At 37.7% G+C, this 17,585-nt stretch overlaps 1 protein-coding gene across 1 annotated transcript in view; it reads right to left on the bottom strand.

The window, feature by feature from the left end:
* Positions 1–17,585, bottom strand: part of Ulk4 (unc-51 like kinase 4) — a 522,779-nt gene that overhangs the window by 503,714 nt on the left and 1,480 nt on the right. Inside the window, 3 exon segments of the mRNA XM_048795329.1 lie at positions 2,613–2,752; positions 4,382–4,481; positions 15,856–16,038. Of these exon segments, the coding sequence (XP_048651286.1) occupies positions 2,613–2,752; positions 4,382–4,481; positions 15,856–15,993 (378 nt within the window). The 5' untranslated portion in view covers positions 15,994–16,038.

Genomic DNA, 17,585 nt, shown 5'->3' with positions numbered 1-17,585 from the left:
GAGCATCCTAGGATTTTGGTAACAAAAGGGGGTCCTGAAACTAATTCCCTTTTGGCTAACTAGGAATGATGATACCTAACAATCTATTTATCAACCCTCCGTGACATCTAAGAGGCTTGGAAAATCCATCAACCTGAGATGTCTTTTATTCAAGAGGCAATATAATAAAAGGTAAAAACCAGAATTCTGAATTTACAGAACTAGAATTGAGCCCAACACTTACTTGCTATCTGATACTTCATGTGTAAAATGTGAAACACCTAAGTCTTCAGACTACTGTAAGGGTTACTTGAACTTATACGAGCAAAGGGCTAATAACTATGACTAGCATGTGATAAGTACTCAGGTTTGCTAATATAATTTGTGAATACATATTTTTTTTTAAGAAACATTCTGGGAAGTGACATGGTTTCTTCTAGAGTCAGTAAGAATATTTCTAGGCGGTTGCAATGGATTGGGTCACGTCTGTTTTTAAAAGTAACTTGAAGTTAACTCATAACTTCTAGTCATAAATACTTACTACAACGTGTCTATTAGTCTACAAAAGTGGTTTTTGGACCTCAAGCATCAGAATCCTCTGAGGACTTGTTAAAGTGCAGATTATTAGTCACTCCCCAAAAGTTTGATTCCTAAAGTCCAGTGTAAAGCCCAAGAACCTGCATCTCTAACAAGTCCCAGATATTAATACTGATCTAAGGAACACACTTTGAGAACCATTGGCAAACCAGAGTATCTTTGTCCTGACTACTAAGTAGATTTTTATTAAAGAATTGTGTAGGATGGCTGTGTTCCAATAAAACTTTATTGACAGACAGGAATCCTGCCCAACCTTTCCCAACTCTTGCTTTAGAGCACACGTTACTTAACAAATCAGCATGAATTTTAGATAACAGCTGATAAAATTCATTAAACTCCCATTCTCTGGTCCAAATCCAGCCACTGCCTGGATTTGCACAGCTATGACCTAAGTAGTTTTACATTTCCAAGTGGATTAAAAAAAAAAAAAAAAAAAAAAATCAAAAGAATATTTGACATGTGAAAATTCTATGAAATTCAAATTTCAGAATCCCTAAATAAAGTTATTGAAACACAGCCACACCCATGCATTTGCACACTGTCTATAGCTGTTTTCAGCACTACAATGACAGTTGGGTGGCTGCAGGCTTGGGGTAAGCATATGAATAATTCAAACTAGAACTTCTTTACATGTTAAAGTTTCATGAAGTTCTCTTTTCAGGTTTAATTTTCTTATACAGATGGCCTACTAAAATAAAGTTCAAATGAAATATTCAGTTTTTCACTTCATTAGCATAAAGAAACCTCAGCCTTGTAACATGTGCAATTCCTCCAGACCTATACTTATAAAACAGTAATAGCTACCATTGATTTTGGACACACTACCTGCCAGAAAGCACCCTAGAAGTTTACCCTAGATATAATACATAATCCTTTTAACTACTCTGAAAATATTTATCTACATATCACAAAGAAGGAAACTAAGGCAGAGAGAAGCAGGGCGATTTGTCCAGGATCACATAGTCTCTATGTCAAAATTGATTTGCAACTCGCCACTTTGGAAAGCAGTATGGAGATTTCTTTAAAAACTTGAAATGGAACCACCATTTGACCCAACTATCCCACTCTTCAGTCTATACCCAAAGGACTTAAAATCAGCACACTACGGTGACACAGCCACATCAATGCTTACAGCAGTTCAATTCACAATAGCTAAACTGTGTAACCAATCTAGATGTTCTTTAATAGATGAATGGATAAAGAAACTGTGGTATACATACACAATGGAATATTACTCAGCATTTAAAGAAAATAACATATGGCATTTGCAGGTAAATGGATGCAATTAGAGAATATCATGCTAAGCAAAGAAAGTCAATCCCCAAAAAAACAAAGGCCAAATGTTCTGATAAGTGGATGCTGATCCATAATGGCGTGCGGGGTGGGGGGAGGAAAAATGGAGGAACTTTGGGCAAAGGGAAGGGAGGAGAGGTGAGGGGGTATGGGGGCAGGAAAGATAGTGGAATAAGATGGACATCATTACCCTAGGTACATATATGACTGCAAATATAGTACAATGCTACATCATATACAACCAGAGAAATGAAAAGTTGTGTTGCAATGGTGTACAATGAATCAAAATGCATTTGCTGTCATATATACCTAATTAAAATAAATTTTAAAAAATTGACTGCAACTCAAACTAAGCAGGTTTCATGACTTACACTGAAGAACATTTAGTTATGGGAATCAATTTTACCAAGAAAGAAAATATTTGATCCATGATATAAGGAATCGCCTATATACTGCCAAGAATGCCACTGCCAAGCTAAAATAATGGTTCATAAATGTGTACTATAATTTAAGAATTAAAAGTCTTACCTATTGGGTTCATCATTTACAATATACCTCAGTGGCAATAAGCACTTACTCAAAGACCTCTGAAAGGAAGAGAGGCTTTACATTCCAAAAACTCCTTAAATAGGCAGCTAAAATGTAGTACTACACATTTTCTTTCATTTAAAAAAGTAACACCTTTGAAGAAAGCACTCTAAATTGAGATATAAGCCATTAGGAAATCAAAACTCATAAATTACCTTCCCAGGAGAAATGTCACAAAAGAGAATGCCAAGTTTATGAAGATGATATAATCCAGTAATCAGGTCAATCCCAAAGTCTCTTATAACATCTTCTGGGAGGTTTTCATCTTGAGCAATAACTGTTTCTAAGGAACCACCTGCAATAAGTTGATTAAAATCATCCATTTTAACCCACCAACATCACAAAGTCTCTGAGAAGTTCAATACTGGCTGACAGTGAGCATTAAAATATGATTTAAACAGTAAACCCTGATAGACTAGTTGTATACATAGTGGTTTTGCACTGTAAACAATGTCTGTGACCATACCCTAGAGTCAGTCCCAGGAAGCACCTGGAAGGATGGTATTAAGTCAGCAAATGGATGAGAGGATAATCCCCCCAAATCCCCTAGGAAATAAACAGCTGCAAAAATTAAACATTAACCCCAAACTGTACACTTAAACATACAAAGCGTAGGCTCGTTTACTCACATGCAGCATCAGGTCACATTCCACAAAGCGCTGTATGGCAAAAAGGATGACACCCTCCCTAATGTGGCTGTCACAACCCTTACTGGGCACCATTGAGACAAAAAGCCAAAGCCAAGCACACTGTGAATTCTATTGTTCTATCCTTCAAAGGTGCCAGTCCTGCCTCTTATCATCTAAGTGCCAGGGGCAAACTTTTAATTAAAGCATCAAGATTATAACAGGAGTCAAGTTCTGATAAAGGAGTGTCTCAGCTGGTGTGTGAAAGTTTAATCAGAATGACTATGATGGGAAAAAAAAAGGTATTCTGGGTTTATTTTCTTTTGGTGGATGAGGAACCAACATTGGTATAATTTAAGATAGGATATTACACCTGGTCAGGGGTCAGAAACAAACAGCTGAAGTCAAAATAACATTAGGGGTATCCCCTGATCACGTTGCCAGTGTGTATGTCTATGAAGGTAATCCCACCATGACCCCCTCACACCGACTCAGAAAAATACAAATTAGCCCTAAAAGTAATTTGGTTTTAAGTTTTATAAATTCTGACTGCTGACAAGCAAAATTCATAATGCAAATAATCACATTACATCAATATTCAATGATCCTTTATTACTAATCAAGGTATAAAGTACACCAATGGTGATGCTTATTAGTTTTTTTCTGATAAACTCAAAATGTTAAGGCTAAAAGTCCAGATAAAATGTATTCATTCACCTTCTTCCCTATATGTAGTCCCAGAACATTGTGTAGACAGCTATAACATCTCCATTGTCAAGGAGTGAGAATTATTGGTTCATCTCTGTACTTTTCCCACATTGCTTCAGTTCTTATAAAGTGCAAGTATCCTTTTCATAAAGCCAAAGGATAACAGCTTTATGAATGTACTAGATAATTAAAAACTAGTTAACATCTAGCGTTTATTTTTATTTATTGTGAAAACTTGCTTGACAAGTTAATCATCACTTTAAAATATCAAGTTTCTATACAGGTAATTTAATAACAAAGTAAACTCCAAATAAACTTTTATATAATCTTTCCTTTTACCAAACATCTTTTATCTTTTGCCCTTCCCTAATATTCATCAAGCAATAGCTTTTCAAATTAACATAATAATATCTATAATAGACGATTTTTAAAAAGCAACAGGAGCTGGGGATATAGCTCAGTGGTAATACATGAGGCTCCGAGTTCAATTCCACAGTGCCACCAAATTTTTTAAAAAGGTAAATACAAACATACACTATGTTTCAATACTGCATCAGGGGACTACTTCAGAGCATGCCTTACAGCCTTACCTGTGCAGAGTTCCACCACCATCCAGAGATGATTGCTGGTTTCATACCATTCATGAAAAGTTACAATATTCTTGTGTTTAATTTCATGGGTGAGACGGACCTATAAAACATACAGCATTCACTTTAAGAAGTTCTTAAACTCAGATATGAGAAGCACCTAACTATGTAATTGGGACATGGATAAGAAAACAGTAGAAAATGGACTGGGGTTGTAGCTCAGTGGTAAAGCACCTGCCTCACATGTGTGAGGCGCTGGGTTTGATCCTGAGTACCACATTAAAAACAAAGATACTGTGTGTTTATTTACAACTAAAAATATATTAAAAAGAAAAGTGGTGGAATTTACTTACAGACATTAGAAATAATGGTTAGGAATGCCAGTCACATGGAAAAATGCTAACAGTGTATAATCTTAAAAAACATGCATCTGGGGGCTGAGGATATAGCTCAGTTGATAGAGTACTTGCCTTGCATGTACAAGGCCATGTGTTCAATCCCCAGCCCCGCAACAAAAAAAAAGATATGCATCTGTGTAAATACAGATTGTACAAGATTTATGGTTAATAACTAGAAGATGTACATGCAGCTGTTAGTAGAAATATAGATGCTCCTTGACTTATGAGGTTGTAGTCCAATAAATCCATCCTAAATTGAAAATACTGTAAGTAGAAAATGCATTTAATAGATCTGAATTATTGAACATCATAGCTTAGCCTCACCTACCTTAAAGGTGCTCAGAACACAAAGCTTAGTTAATAACTGTTGCACCTTACATACACAGAGAATAGATATGATGGGATACTAAAAAATAAAGACCTCACACATTGTGGTGGTGCTTGCATGTAATCCCAGTCACTTGGGAAGCTGAGGTAAGAAGGTCTGAAGTTCAAGGTCAGCTTGGGCAACATCATAATACCCCATCTCAAAGAAAAAAACAAAGACAAACCAAAACTAACAGCGATTGTCTTCAGTGTACCTTTTTTCTTCTATCCATTTTTCTATATTGTCCAGATTTTCTATTATGAGTATGCATTACTTTTATAACATTTAAAAGAACTCAGGATTTTACAATCTTCTTTTTCAAAAATATTCTTATTGAGTCCTAATGTCAATTTATCCAGATTATTAAAAGAAATCACAATGAACACAGTGATCTTAAAACTGTATATTTTTATTTGACCTTAATACTTGTGCACTAAAAACAAAAATGCAAAAGTCTGTCAATTTAAAAATACTAAATTGCTTCAGGGGCTTTGCTTTAAAATTCCATTAAATATGAAAACTAAAATCACAAAGCTATGTGCATTAGAAGTCAATCATCAAGACTTATAATTAAATCTTTTTAAAAAGTGGATTATAAACCAGGTACAGTGGCACATGCCCAGTCATTCTGGAGGAAGGAAGATCACGAATTCAAAGTCGGCCTCAGCAACTTAGCAAGGCCCTATCTCAAAATAGAAAATGAAAAGAGCTGGAGATGTAGCTTAGTGGTTAAGCATCCCTGGATTCAATCCCCGGGGATTGAAAATAATCTACCAAAAAAAGTGGATTATGTAAATACAAAATAGAAAGAGGCTAACCAGAAGTGGGAGGGGGAGAGAAATGGGGAGATGAAGGTCAAAAAGCACAAAATTGCAGTTATGCAAGATGAATAAGTCTAAAGACCCAAAAATACAGCATATGGACTATAGCTAATTCTGTAGTTTTACTGGAAATTATCCAAGAGACTAGATCGTAGGTGCTCTACATACACACACATCTTTACTATATAAAATGACAGTTATGTTAAATTGCTTATCTGTAGTAATCATTTCACTATGTAGATGTAAGTGAAAACATGTTGTATTTTAAACTTATACAATTTTAAGAAGTCTTTGAAAATACCTAGAATGGCTGACAAGTACAAAAGTGCCTCAGATTCTTTTTTAAAAAAAAAAAGTGACAATAAGATTTGTGATCATTTAGAAATAGAGCTTTTTAAAAATGGAATATGTGGTACACTCTCAGAACTAGATAAGCTCATAGTGTAACACAATTATAGGAAAATGATTTAGAAAACAGATGAGAAAAACAATAATCAGAGTGATCAAGAAAGAATTTAAGGACTAAGAAACCATAAAACTAAAAAGACCACTAAAGAATGGTGAAGGCCATGTAGCAAGCATGTTTAAGGATGCCCACTGATTCAGGCACAGGAACACAGAGGTCCTGATGGAAAGAGATGAAATTCCCACAGATTCACCATCAGAATTCAGTCCTCAGCACACTCTGACACTCCCCAGTATTCAACTTCCACCCAATACCTACTTACTCTTCCGGTGTTCATTACAGGGCCACATCATCTCTGGCAACCTTGCCGCCTACCCCCACCTCAACCACCCACAGTTACTCTGCAGACCCGTACTATACAATATAGGAGCTGCTTGCCATACAGGGCAATTACAAAGCAGCCAATATGAACAGATATGTTCTAAGTGTCAAATATACACCAGATTCTAAAAACTTAATACCTGAATGAATGGAAATGACCAAGTTTTGATCAAAAATTTCGTGTTGAAATAAGGTACTGTATTTATTGTGTTTTAATACATTTAAGTTAATTTTACCCTTGTGTTCGTGTGTGTTGCCCGAGATCAAATCTCAAACCTGAACCTTGCACATGTAAGGAAGATGCTCTACCACCGAGCTACACCCCCAGTCCCTTTTTTCTTTTTCAATGTGGCTACTAGGAAACATACAATTATATTTGTGACCCCCATTATATTTGAGAGAAGTGTTGCTAGTTTTCCCTAAAAATCATGACCTCCAAAATCTACCACACATGCCTGTGAGCACACTCACTTCCCTTTCCCTTGTCCTAGATCCCAATTCCAGCTAAATTCAGCCTTCTACAATCCTGCATATATTCAACAGCTGAAGTAGACACAAACCACCAGGTCACAATCTCAAAAGGCCACCAATTACCTGACCTTCAAGAGGCTATTCTCACCTCCTCTTTCCTCAAACCTCTAATACTGCCTTCCCCTCCTCCCACCTCTTAATTGATGACTGCTAATTTCAGAGACAGCAAAATCCCTCAGGACTTTCTCTTGCTCCTGACACCAGGTCTATCAAGCAGCATCCTTATCTCTACCCCATTCTCCTCTCAACTGTCCACCCTCCTTTCAAAAGCCACCGTTTCCTCAGGTATACAAGATCCCATGCAAACTTCACTTTGACAGCCATCTCCTCCCTACCCTACATTCATTTTCCCTTTATACTGGCTCATTCCCTGCAATTATCTCTGTGGAGAGGCTCCAGTGGCTTACCTAATACCCCTTTCACCTACATGATTAATACAGAGTTCCTATATTGCCAAAGACAGCTTCATGCCTGGACAGAAAAAAAAAAACACTTCCTCACTTTCTGTACAGGTGAGGGGGCAGAGGAAAGGCACCAAGATGTTAGTCAAGTCACTGGCTGAAGTTTCCTAGGAAACTTTAAAGGGGTTTTATTCAAGACACCAAGTAACACCTAAGCACCCCCTTCCTACCCAGGAAAACTGGCATGATGGCTAAAGGTATTGTCACCCAGCAACTGTAAAGTGGCCTTAAACACAGAGCCAAGCAATAAAGACAGAAGAGACAAACGATAGCTAAGAGGCGTTTGGTGAAACCAGGTTATAAATCCAAGACTTCCTTCACCTGAGAAAACAGGCCATCTGCTTCAAGCCCTGGGATTTGAGGTCTCTCATCAGGAGTCACATGTAACTCCTAATGCCCCATATTGCCATCCAGCTGTCACCTTATTTCTCTGCTCCTTGCTTCATCAAAACTCAAGAGTGGCCTCCACCTCCTCCCACTTCCTCTTAAACCAGTTCCGGCTTTTATCCACAGCAATTCACCAAAACCACCATCTTTAAGGTCATCCGTGGCCTCTGTTGTCAAATCCTCAGTCCTCACCTTATCAGCTGCATTTCACACAATTGATTTCTCTTCTCCCTGCATCACTTTCTTTACTTGATTTCCATGACACCACATATTTGGCCAAAGTTTTCAGCTTCAGAAAACTGAATTCACTCTGGCAACAAAAGAAACCCCTCAGGGGCATGGGAAACTCGAACAATTGTCAATAAGGTTCATTGGACAGCTTCTAAGCTGAACTTCCAGAAGATTCCCAAAAATCACACCATAAAACTAAGCCACAACCAGAAACAGCTGACAGCTAGTGTGTTACCTCTGCCACCACTAAGACAGACATCCAGCACCACCAGTCTCAGCCCAACTGACAAATCGGTCCCTTGAGGCCTCTCTCATCACTTACATCAGTTTGGAAACCAAGTCTCCTCTAGTACATCTAAAGGGGATAATTTCATCAAAAACTCTATAAATTGGAGAATTGCTGTTTGTAGCTTCCCCGAGTCTGCAGAACAAGAAAGCATGCCAGAATGGGCAATGACCAAGTCAGTCCACAGCACATCATCCCATTCTTTTCCAGCTCTCCTTTCACTGGATGCTCCCTTTCATACTACTTTGCTACTTCTGCTTATGCTATGCGTTGCAGTGAAGGTCCTCAGTGCTCACCCATCTTCTCATATTCACCTAATACCTACCAGCTAATGACACTCAAATATTCAACTCCACCCTGAACTTCCCCCTAAATGCAGACTCAAACACTCATTGTCTTTACATATCTGTTTGTATGTAAAAATGGATACCTCAAAATTTAAGTGACCAATGAACCCTCGTACCTAGACTTTCCCCTCTTAGGAAATGACATCACCATCAATCCAGTCACCCCAGCCCAAAATTGTAGAATAATCTTTGGTTTCTCTTTCACACTTCATATCCAATTCATGATCTAAACCCTCAGCTCTACTTTACAAGAGAACGCAAAATTATCTGTTCACATAAGCTCAAAACCAGCAAGACAATATCTGTAATGTAAGAAGTCAGGACCGTCATCATACTTGAGGAGAGGGTCTGAAAAAAGGTATGAACGGTCTGCAGAATAATGCTCATGTTCTGTGGCTGGATGCTAGATGCATAAGCACATCTTCAGGAAGATTTGAACAACTATGATTGAATACTTTTTTGCATGTATGCTTTACTTCTATAAAAAGACTCAAGCTGGACACAGTGGAGCATACTTGTAATTTGTAATTCCAGTTGCTCAGGAGGTTGAGGCAGGAGCATCATGAATTCAAAGCCAGCCTCAGCAACTTAGGGAGACCCTGTCTCAAAATTATATATAAAAAGGGCTGGGGATATAGCTCAGTAGTTAAATACCCCTGTGTTCAATCCCAAGCGCGTGTGTGCACACAAATGTATACTTTTTGGTAAATAAAGTGACTAATACTTGCAATAACAGATAAATCTCAAAAGTATGATAATAAAAAGAAGTACAACACAAGAGTCACCACAGGAATCCATTTATTTGAGGTTTAAGAAAAAAAATCTTCAATGCCAGAAATAAGGGTAGTCGTTACAAAAGGGTATTGAAGAACAAGATATTTGTGAAGAGGCATGAAGTACTTTCTGGAAAGAGGGATATACTCTATATATTGACTTGGAGATTTGTTACAAGACTGTATATGTTTGATTGAAGTCATCAAATATGAACTGAGCATGGTGGAATACACCTGTAATCCTAGCAACTCAAAAGACTTGAGCCAGGTGGATCTCAAGTTCAAGACTTGCCCTGGTAACTCAGCAAGACCCTGTCTCGAAATCAAAATGGGTGATAGGGAAGGCTGGCGACATAGCTCAGTGGTAAAGCAACCCTGGGTTTATTCTCCAATACTGAGGAAAAAGAAGCCATTGAGTTGTAGACTGATCTGTGCATTTTATCTCAAATAATACCTCAAAGAACTTACTAGACAAAACTTGAAAGAAAATTTGAGGGGCTGGGGTTGTGGCTCAGAGGTAGAGCACTCGCCTAGCATATGTGAGGCCCTAGGTTCGATCCTCAGCACCACACAAAAATAAAATATATTGTGTCCAACTACAGCTAAAAATAAATTTAAAAAAAAAATTTGAAAGTCTACCTTAAATGAGTATGTAAATAAACACCCTATCTATGACTTCTCACCATCTCTACTATAACCACCCTAGTCCCAGTCACCACCATTCCCCGCTTACAATGGTCTCCCAACTAGCTCCCCAATTCTACCCAATCTGCACAATCTCTTCTCCATACAGATGCCAGAGAGAACTTACTCAGGAGCCTGTCACCCCCCTCCTGAAAACCCTGTAAGTCTTCCCACCAGCAAGGGACCCTCCCCAACTACCATGTCCTGGCCACACTGGTCTCTCCTGTTCCCTCACCCACACCAAACTTTCTCCAACCTCCAGGCCTGCACACTTGCTGCTTCCTTTGCCTGGTTATCCCCATTCTCCACCCCAGACACTCTCTTGGCTGGCTCCCTCCCTCCCTCACCTCTGCCCACATTTCACCTCAGGATCCTTCCAGCTGCCCTAACTATGCAGTGACCATCATCATTCTTTCCATTACCTGCTTTATTTTTCTTCTGGCAACCCACACTAGTAACTATTACAGATCTTTCCAAACAAAATGGAAGTTTCCTGAGGATAGGGACTTTGTCTTCCTCACTGCTCAATCTCCAGGGACTAGAAATGTGCCAGAACAGAGCAGGGACCCAGTAAGTACATGTTGAATGAATGAGTGTAAATGGTGAGCTTGGAGCTATGATAGAGTCAGACATGGGAAGACAAACAGTAAAATTGATAAATCCTGTTATGGAAAGAGGTGATGTTCAAAATAGGTCATCAGCCACAGATATGGGCACTGGCCAGGTGTCTGGTGACCACTTATGATGTCAGGGGGTGGGATCAGAGGTCCCAAGAAACAGGCCACGGCAGCCCCACAAGGCACTCAGTCATTCATTAACCAGTATGGATAGGATGCAGTATTTTAAAGAAGAGTCCAGGAACCAGGTACTGTGGAAACACCAGGGAAAGAAATATGAAGGGCTTAGGAAGAACTGACAGAAAAATCAGAGTTTATCCTTAGTCGACTCAGAAATAAGAGTAATGACAATAATTAATGTGGAAGGAAAAAAATGACATTACAGATTTTGGGGTAGATTTTCACAGTAAATTCTCAACTCTTTAGGTGAGTACTGCTATTTTCCCTTTTTATAAAGAAAACTTTAGATTTTCCCACTGAAGATGAGGCTTAAACCAGTTCGACAACTAGACCAAGTTCATCCAGCCAGTTATGTCATGGCTCCAGGACTCTACCTAGTTGTGCCTAGGACCCAAGACCCCCAAAACCCCAGCCCTACATAAGCACTCCTCCTGGTATCCAGCACAATTCTCAATAGCATTTGTTGTACTTGGAACAGCACCAGTTACTAACATGTTTTCACTGGGATTCTGGCATCCACTTTCACATCTGGCATTTGCAGTATGTGTCACAAATTGCATTCTCCTGGCAAGATTGTCTCCCGGCTGTGATCAGGTCCCCTGCCAGGGTGAAAGAGTCAAGAGATTTAGTAGAGGTGGCACTCATTCTGGACCTTGATAAGTTTCAAAAGTGTCACAAAGTCTCCTGCCTAAAATCTTCCCACCTGATGGCTCTATTGTAGTCTCTGAAAATTCCCAATTATTCACCACCACCCCTAAATTAAGCCACTGATGGACTCCAAAATGCCAATGGAATGTGATCAGAGAAAGGGATGACACTTTAACAAAAATGACTTTACTATGTTAGCTAGATAGATTACCCAGGAGTATCCTGAAAGAGGTGACTTGTAAATTAGGATACCTGAAGCTATAGTTACAAAAAGGTCCAAAAAGGGCTGGGGATTGTGGCTCAGAGGTAGAGCGCTCACCTAGCATGTGTGAGGCACCAGGTTCGATCCTCAGCAGCACCACATAAAAATAAAATAAAGATTGTGTCCACCTATAACTAAAAAAACATTTAAAAACTTTAAAAACAGTATGTCCAACAAAACACTAACAAACTGAATTCAACATATTAAAAGAATTATACACCATAGCCAAGTGTATTTATTCCTAAAACAAATATAGTTTAAAATATGAAATCGAGACAACATACCACATTGACGGAATGAAGAAAAACGGCACATGATCATCTCACTTAATGCAGAAAAAAAAACACTTGACAAAAGTTAACACTTGTTGTGGAAAAAAAAAACCTCAAACTAGGAATGGAAGGAAACTATCTCAACATATGAAATCTGTATTTGAAAAACCAAAGCAAGCAACATACTCAATGGTGAAAGGTTGAAAACTTCTCCTATAAGATCAGGAATAAAGCAAGAATATCCATTCTCAGTTTTATTCAAAGTATTAGAAGTCCCAGCTAGAATATTTAGTTAAGAATTTTACTTTCCTTCCTAATTAGAAAAACAAAATTCTCTGCTTGCAGATGACATAATTGATTTTATATGTAGAAAGCCCTAAAAATTCCACATACAAAAAACCAGCAGAGCCTGGTGCAGTGGCACATGCCTATAATCCCAACAGCTCTGGAGGCTGAGGCAGGAGGATCATGGGTTCAAAGCCAGCCTCAGCAAAAGTGAAGCATTAAGCAACCCATTGAGACCCTGTCTCTAAATAAATAAAATACAAAATTACAAAATAGGGCTGGGAATGTGGCTCACTGGTTGAGTGCCCCCGAGTTCAATCCCCTGTACCAAAAAAAAAAAAAAACTAGCAGAATAAACATAGTCAAGTAGCACAGTACAAAGTCAACACTCCAAAACTAGCTTTACTTCTATACACTAACAAATTTGAAAATAAAGAAAACAATTCCATTTATAATACCATCAAAAAGAATAAAATGGCGGGGGGTTGGGGGAGCACTATAGCTCAATGACAGTGCTTGCCTAATATGTCCTAGGTATAATCCCCAACACTGTAAAGAAAAAAAATAAATTTCATAAGTATTAAATAAAGAGGTAAGACTCGTATATAATGAAAACTGCAAAACATTGTTGAATTTTTTTTTTTTAGAAATATTTCCAAATTATTTTTTTATTTTATTTATTTTTATGTGGTGCTGAGGATCAAACCCAGTGCCTCACACATGCTAGGCAAGCACTCTACCAGAGCCACAACCCCTGCCCTGTTGAACAAACTTTTAAAAAGACAAATGGAAACATATCCCATGTTCATGAAGCAGATTTAAGATGTCAATACTAGCCAACACAACCTAGCCATTCAATGTAATCCCTTCCAAAATTCCAGGTTTTTTGCGTAAGTACAAAAACCTGAACAAAAATTCACACAATCTCAAGGCATGCCAAATAACCAAAGTGATATTGCAAAAGAAGAACAAGTGGGAGGATGCACACTTCCTAATGTCAACACTTAACTTCAAAGCTATAATTATAAGTGTAAATAAGAACAAGACACAGGCCAATGAAATAGTACAGAGCCAAGAAATGAATTCTCACAGATACAGTCAAATGACTTTCAAACAAAAGTGCCAAAATCATTCAATGGAGGAAATAACAGTCTTTTCAACAAATGATACTAGGAAAACTGGATGTTCACATGCAAAAACACAAATTGGGACCCTTATCTAATACCATATAGAAAACTAACACAAAATGAATCAAAGACCTATACACAAAAGTTAAAACTAGGGCTGAGGTTGTAGCCGAGTGGTAGAGAACTTGCCTAGCAGATGTGAGGCACAGGGTTCGATCCTCAGCACTATATAAAAATAAAAGTATTTTGTCTATCTACAACAAAAAATTTTAAAAAGTTAAACCTATATAACTCAAAAAAGAAATTATAGGACAAAAGCTTCACAACATTAGATTTGGCAGTGATTTTTGAATATAACACCAAAAGGGTAGGCAATGAAAGAAAAAACTAGACTTCTTAAAAATTAAAACTTTTGTACAAACTATCAACAGTGAAAAATTCAATCTAGAGAAAACATTTGCAAATGAGAAAAACATTTACAAATCATATGTGATGAGATCACTCAATTTTTTTGAGAACTCGTAAAACTTAATCACATTAAAACACCGGCAAAGAACCAGGTACATACTTATAATCCCAACAACTTGAGAGGCTGAGACAGGAGGATCATAAGTTCCAGCCAGCCTCAGCAACCCCTGGATTCAAGCACTCAGTTCCACAAAATAGAAAAATAAAATGGGCAAATAACTAGAATAAATATTTCTCTAAAAATATAGAGCTGGGATGTAGCTCAATGATATAGCGTTTGTCCAGCATGCAGCAGGCCCCTAGGTTTGATCTCCAGCACCACTCAAAAAAAAAAAAAAAAATACAATAGTCGATGATCACGTGAAATGCTATGCAACATCACTCGTCATTAGAAAAATGCAAATCAAAACAATGTTTTGGCCATAAAAAAACACCATAACAAGTATTGGTGGTGATATGGAGAAACTGGAACCCTCATACACTGTTGGATGAAAGGCTAAAATGTATATCCACTATGGAAAACAGCATAGTGGTTCCTCAAAATATGGAGTACTTCCATGGGATCCAGCCATACCACCTCTCGGTATATTTGTAAAGGAACTGAAAGCAGGAGATGTTTGTACATGCATATTCATAGCAGTTTTATCCACAATAGTTAAAACATGGAAGCAACTCAAATGGATATTGATATATGAAGCAAAATGCAGCATGTACTAGGTTGATATACAAAGGAAAAATTCTGGCATGCTACAACACAGATGAACCTTGAGGACATTATGCAAAATGAATCAATCACACATATACTGTATGATACCACTTATAGGAGGTACCTACAGGCATCAAAAGCCTAAGGACAAAATAAAATAGAGTGGTAGTTGCGAGGAGCTGGAGGACAGGACAGAACTGATTTTTCAATTTTTCTTTAGTTGTAGATGGACACAATATCTTTCTTTTATGTGGTGCTGAGGATCAAACCCAGGGCCTCACACATGTGAGGCAAGCACTCTACCACTGAGCTACGACCCCAGTCCTAGAATTGATTTTTTTTAATGGGTATAGAGTTCTAGTTTTATAAGATGAATAGTTATGGAAGAGGATGGTGATGGTGCTAGCATAACAATATGAATGTACTTATAACTGAACTGTAAAATTTAAAACACCAAGGTGGTAAACTTTATATTTTAATACAATTTTTTTAAAAGGTAGGGTCCAAGAAGCCTAGGCTGTACAGTGACAGTTACTTCAAAGCCAAGTCACTTTGACCCAATGTCCTTTCCAAAAGTTTCATATACATACACTAAATTATAGAAGAATACAGCTTCCCTTGCACCAAAAAACAACAAAAAGCCTTAAGTTGGCGATAACCTGGTTATGTTTAATTGTCATTTTTCAGGACTGGTGGCACTGAATAGACAGGTAACCAACCCATCCAGGTGGGAAATGTGGCATTTGACAAAAGGAGTTCAGTAGATTCCGTTCATATGCCACATTTGCTTGGTTGTAGCTTCGTCCCTCCTCAGACAGATGAGAACACACTTGACTCACCCAGTTGGTTATTTCAGGTCTTTTGCACTTTTCAGTACAAAGAATCGCCACAAAATTGATTGTTCCCTTCCGTCGCCCTTTGTAGACAACAGTCTTGCTTCCTCTGCCAATCTCCTCATACAGAATAAAGTTTTCCATCTCTGGTCCAACTTCTTACATATGATAAAACAGCATCTTTAGCTCCTAAATAGTAAACAAAAATGGAATTTATAAATGCAAGCTAGCTGCATGATTAGCACAGAATAATTACTGAAGGATAATATATGTTAGTAAACCTAAATTCTATAAACTCAAAATTCACCTTTTATAGAATAAACAAAAGCTAAGATAAAAGAAAAATTCACAAACCAATATTCAACTTTATCAACAAGAGCTGAAGAAAAATAGTGCAGATAAGTCATTTTGAACATAAGTAACAAACTCAGAATGGATGTTTTTCTCCAATATATCTTGATATCTTTTTTACCATGAAAACCTGGTACAATGCAAAGTACAAGTCAATGTTTACTTTCCACATTTTTATTGTTACATCATGGTTGTATATAATGGTGGGATTTGTTGCTACATGCACACAATATAACAATGTAATTTGCCTAATACTGTTTCCCAGTATTTCCACTTTCCCTCTCCTCCCTCCCTTTCCTCTATTAATCTCCCTTGTCATGAGATTCCCCCACCAAAAACTTTTTCCTTTCTGGCTTCCATCTGTAAGACAAACATACAATTTCCCACTTTGAGTTTGGCGTATTTCACTTAACATTCTCAAGTTCATCCATTTTCCTGCGAATGACAATTTCATTCTTTATGGCTGAATAAAACTTCTTTGTGTATACATACATACATTTTCTTTATCCATTTGTCCACTGACACCTAGGCCAGTTCTATACTCAGCTACTGTGAATTGTGCTGCTATAAACATGGGTATGCATGTACAATTATAGCATAACGTCTTTATTTCTTTAGGATAAATACTGAGGAGTGGTATAGCTGGATCACAAGGTGGTTCCATTCCTAGCTTTTTGCAGAATCTCCATACTAATTTCCATAGTGGTTGTAGTAATTTACAATCTCACCAAAAATGCCAAAGTGTTCCTTTTTCTACACATCCTCTCTAGCATTTTATTGTTTGTATTCTTGAAGACTGCCATTCTGACTGGTGTTAAGATGAAGACTCAGTTGTAAAAAAAAAAAAAAAATGCAGTTAAAAAAATAATTTCTGTTCAAAGGACCCTATCAACAGAAAGCCGGGGAATGGGAAAATGTTTTTCAAATCATATCTGATATTAATACCAAGAACATATAATGAACTCCTACAACAAAAATTCAAACAAGGGCAAAAAATATGCATATACATTTCTCCAAAGACAATAAACCAATTGTCAACACATAAATGTTCAACATCACTAATCTTCGGGGAAAGTAAATCAAGTGAGAGCCAGGGCAGTGGTATCACCTGTAACCCCTTTGTTACCAAGGCTGGCCTTGAACTGGGCAATTCTCCTGCCTCTGCCTCTGAGTGTGGCTTAAAACATTCAAGCAATTCTCTCTCTGGAGCTGTTTCTTAGAGTAATATAAGAGTTTGATCATAGGCAATGCCTACACCTATAGTCCCAGCTACTTCTTGTGCCCAGGAGTTTCTGGCAACCTTGGCAACACAGGGAAACCATCTCAATAAAAAAAAAAAAAAAACAAATCAAGATAAATTTTAAACTTATGTTAGCAAGTTTGAA

Source organism: Marmota marmota, unplaced genomic scaffold, assembly GCF_001458135.2.
Source record: "Marmota marmota marmota unplaced genomic scaffold, marMar, whole genome shotgun sequence".
NCBI classification, from domain to species: Eukaryota; Metazoa; Chordata; class Mammalia; order Rodentia; family Sciuridae; genus Marmota; species Marmota marmota.
This window is presented reverse-complemented; position numbering and strand designations above follow the sequence as displayed.